The sequence below is a fragment of the Trachymyrmex septentrionalis genome, unplaced genomic scaffold, assembly GCF_001594115.1.
Source record: "Trachymyrmex septentrionalis isolate Tsep2-gDNA-1 unplaced genomic scaffold, Tsep1.0 scaffold86, whole genome shotgun sequence".
In the NCBI taxonomy this organism is placed as follows: Eukaryota; Metazoa; Arthropoda; class Insecta; order Hymenoptera; family Formicidae; genus Trachymyrmex; species Trachymyrmex septentrionalis.
The window spans coordinates 670,158-672,333 of NW_017306049.1; the positions used below are offsets into that span (position 1 = coordinate 670,158).

General features: G+C 26.2%; 1 protein-coding gene across 1 annotated transcript in view; it reads left to right on the forward strand.

The window, feature by feature from the left end:
- The window catches only part of LOC108755200 (nucleolar protein 10-like), a 16,033-nt gene that overhangs the window by 5,887 nt on the left and 7,970 nt on the right, over positions 1–2,176 (forward strand). The window contains exons 9-12 of the mRNA XM_018498084.1: positions 33–273; positions 363–459; positions 1,478–1,597; positions 1,729–1,970. Coding sequence (XP_018353586.1) covers positions 33–273; positions 363–459; positions 1,478–1,597; positions 1,729–1,970 — 700 coding nt within the window. The remainder of the gene's footprint in view (positions 1–32; positions 274–362; positions 460–1,477; positions 1,598–1,728; positions 1,971–2,176) is intronic.

Genomic DNA, 2,176 nt, shown 5'->3' on the forward strand with positions numbered 1-2,176 from the left:
CAAATTTTCTTATACATATTTTTCTTTTAAAGGCAATAGTTCTGATGAGAGCTTTATTCACGATAGTTCTGATAATGATAGCTCAGATGATGAGAAACAGTGGGTTAAAGAAGTTCAAAAGAATTATAGATTAATAAAGAAAAACGAAAGAGAAAGGGAACAGCAGAATGAAGACAATATTAACCTGATTCCAAAGTATGAATTGAAGATGGATAAAATTAAGAATCAAGTCAAGTTCGAAGATGGCGGTCCGCAAAAGAAAAAACAGAATAAGTACAGAACAATACTGATTTTGTCTTGATTTATCAAATATTATGCATTTAGATTTCGAATTATTTAAAATTATGTTATGTTCTATGCAGGGCGACGTTTGGTGCAAGATTGGAAAATGAAGAAACGCACAATATAAAAGTCTCCGATTCGCGTGGTAGTAAAGAGATGACTTTTGTTATTAGAAAAGTATATCCATTAACATTCAATTTAATTACAGATCGAAACATACTTATATTATTGTCATTTATTTTTTTTTTTTTTTAGAAAAAACAACATCCAGAAATAAAACATCGCAGAATAGAATACAATGTGTTACGACCTGCAGGAAGTATTTTAAGGAAGAAACGTTAATTTACATTTATGTATTTACAAATGTTAATATTAAAAATAAAAATGTTAATTTATTAATATCTTTGTATTAAAATACTGTAAATATAAAATTTTTTAAATTTATTTTTACTTGTTATTTCGCTTTATAATGCGCGCCGTGTTCTCTTACAAACGTAGTGACTTGCTTAACCGTGATGCACGTGAATATCTCTGAGCAAAGGTGAAATGTCATCTTGGCAAACTGATATAATTTATATTCATATGTAGAGTGAGCCACATGTCACTATTGATATAAATATTTTCTTTCCAAGTTCGAAAACAGTGTACTACTTGGCCAAAGATATTCAAATGGCGTCGGTGAGTTATTACTATATTAATTGATTAAACTGATTTTTCCATAAATCCAATTAATAGATCGTGCAATTTTAAACTACACATGAGATGTTAGAGTAGATCGAAATGTACTAGTAACCTTTCCCAATGTACCAACTTGTTAATCCTCATGCTTAATATATTTAGTAATAGCAGAACCTTGTTTTGAATTCAGTAATAGGTATTATATATTAAGCAATTACATTTATTTCTTGTATTTCCTTTAGAACAAAGTCAATATAATTTCAAAATTATTTAGAAAGTCATATATAAAAAATTAATTTCTCGTCACATAATTTTATTTTATAAACTATTATATCGATGAGATAATTTTCTTGTGAAATTTTTATAAAAGTTACATTTCAGTGCGTGCGTGTGTCATATATGCAAATGCGCACACACGTACGCATGCATGCACACATCTTCATTATTTTTAAGAAATTTTTTTCTTAAGATATTTTATGACATTTATTGAAAGAAATACAATGAATATCATTCATAGGTAGACTGTAATAATAAATATAAGAATGATACAAATTTACCTCAACAAAATCGTGAAGAATATACGGAAATCTTCGTACCATCTATATTAACAAGTATAACAACTTTTCAAAGCACAGATGTAAGCAGTATTGTTAGAATAATAATTTTTATAATAAACAATTTGTCTTATTATGTCTTATTATGTATTTTATAGTATATAATATAGAATTTTATTGAATCTTAAATTAACACGATTTGTCTATTGTACAGCAAGTAGATGAAATTACGGAAGATTATGAGAACTTTATTAGTACATCAGCAGTACTTCATTATTGTAAACATAAAATATTAAGGCCTTACTTGAGGTTATTAGGAGTGATGGGATTGAGACCAACTAACAGTGATGACTCCGATCATTTTCTGCGATGTTCGATTTTATCGAATCTTCATACAATTCAAGTTACTATATTTATATGTATTGGATATATTTTACAATACATGGCTTGCTTCAGGTAATTTATTATCCTATTTTTACACATGTTATATTAATAAAGTAGAAATTATAAGTAAATATATACATAGAAAGAAAATTACACACACGCACGGGTATATGTTTATATACATTATAATAAATTAAATTATTTACATATTTTATATGTTATACAATAATATATACAATATATATATATATATATATATATATATATATTATTATAAT